Source organism: Sinocyclocheilus rhinocerous, unplaced genomic scaffold (genome assembly GCF_001515625.1).
Source record: "Sinocyclocheilus rhinocerous isolate Xijiao unplaced genomic scaffold, SAMN03320098_v1.1 C35937647, whole genome shotgun sequence".
Taxonomy (NCBI): Eukaryota; Metazoa; Chordata; class Actinopteri; order Cypriniformes; family Cyprinidae; genus Sinocyclocheilus; species Sinocyclocheilus rhinocerous.
Genome location: NW_015768243.1, coordinates 1 through 714, shown reverse-complemented (window position 1 = coordinate 714; position 714 = coordinate 1). Strand labels below are relative to the sequence as shown.

Sequence of the window (714 nt, the reverse complement as noted above, 5' to 3'; positions counted from 1 at the left end):
CATACAGGTTTGGAACGACATGAGGGTGAGTAAATGATGACATAAATTTCATTTTTGGGTGAACTATCCCTTTAACTCTTTAGTTTTATTCAAGAACACTAAATCCTAAAATTGGCCTATTTGCAAAACAAAGTCAATTCTCTCCATTTTGAAGTGCAACTGAGGTTTAAGTTGATATTCTCACCAGGGTTGAAGAGGATGAGGTATTTGAGGCAGGCGGTTTCTCTGCGGTCCAGCTGAAGCTCCTGTAGACGGTGCACCAGCTCCTGACCTCTCTGTATCATCCCGCTCAGAGTGACCCCTGCCTGGGCCAGTAAAGACGCAAGCTCAACCTGACACACACATAGACATATACTAGATGAAATCAACACATCACGTGTATATTTGTGCCTATATTGTGTCTGTTTTGAGTGTGTGTGTTACCTCCTGTCCAGTAATGAGAAGCACACTGTCCTCTTTCCCATGATGCAACTGTCTGGCGATGTAGTCCAGCACAAGCAGCTCACTCCAGCAGTTATGCAGCAACTTCATCTGATCTCCCACCTGTGGAGCAGAAAGAAAGTAAATATGAAAGTAGACAAAATTATTTCCAAATATTTTGATATCATGCATTATGTATATAGATTTTTACACTGTTTTATTAATTCTAAAATATTATTGATTATATGAATTATATACAATATTTATTGATATTTATCATATTTATATAATTTA

At 38.0% G+C, this 714-nt stretch overlaps 1 protein-coding gene across 1 annotated transcript; it reads right to left on the bottom strand.

The window, feature by feature from the left end:
* Positions 1-184: 184 nt before the first annotated feature.
* On the bottom strand, positions 185-543 carry LOC107735274 (steroidogenic factor 1-like; the record flags this gene model as incomplete). Its single annotated transcript, XM_016547015.1, has 2 exons — positions 185-332; positions 424-543. Coding segments are annotated over 2 exons (268 nt in total), but the record flags the coding sequence as incomplete, so codon positions are not given.
* Positions 544-714: the final 171 nt, after the last annotated feature.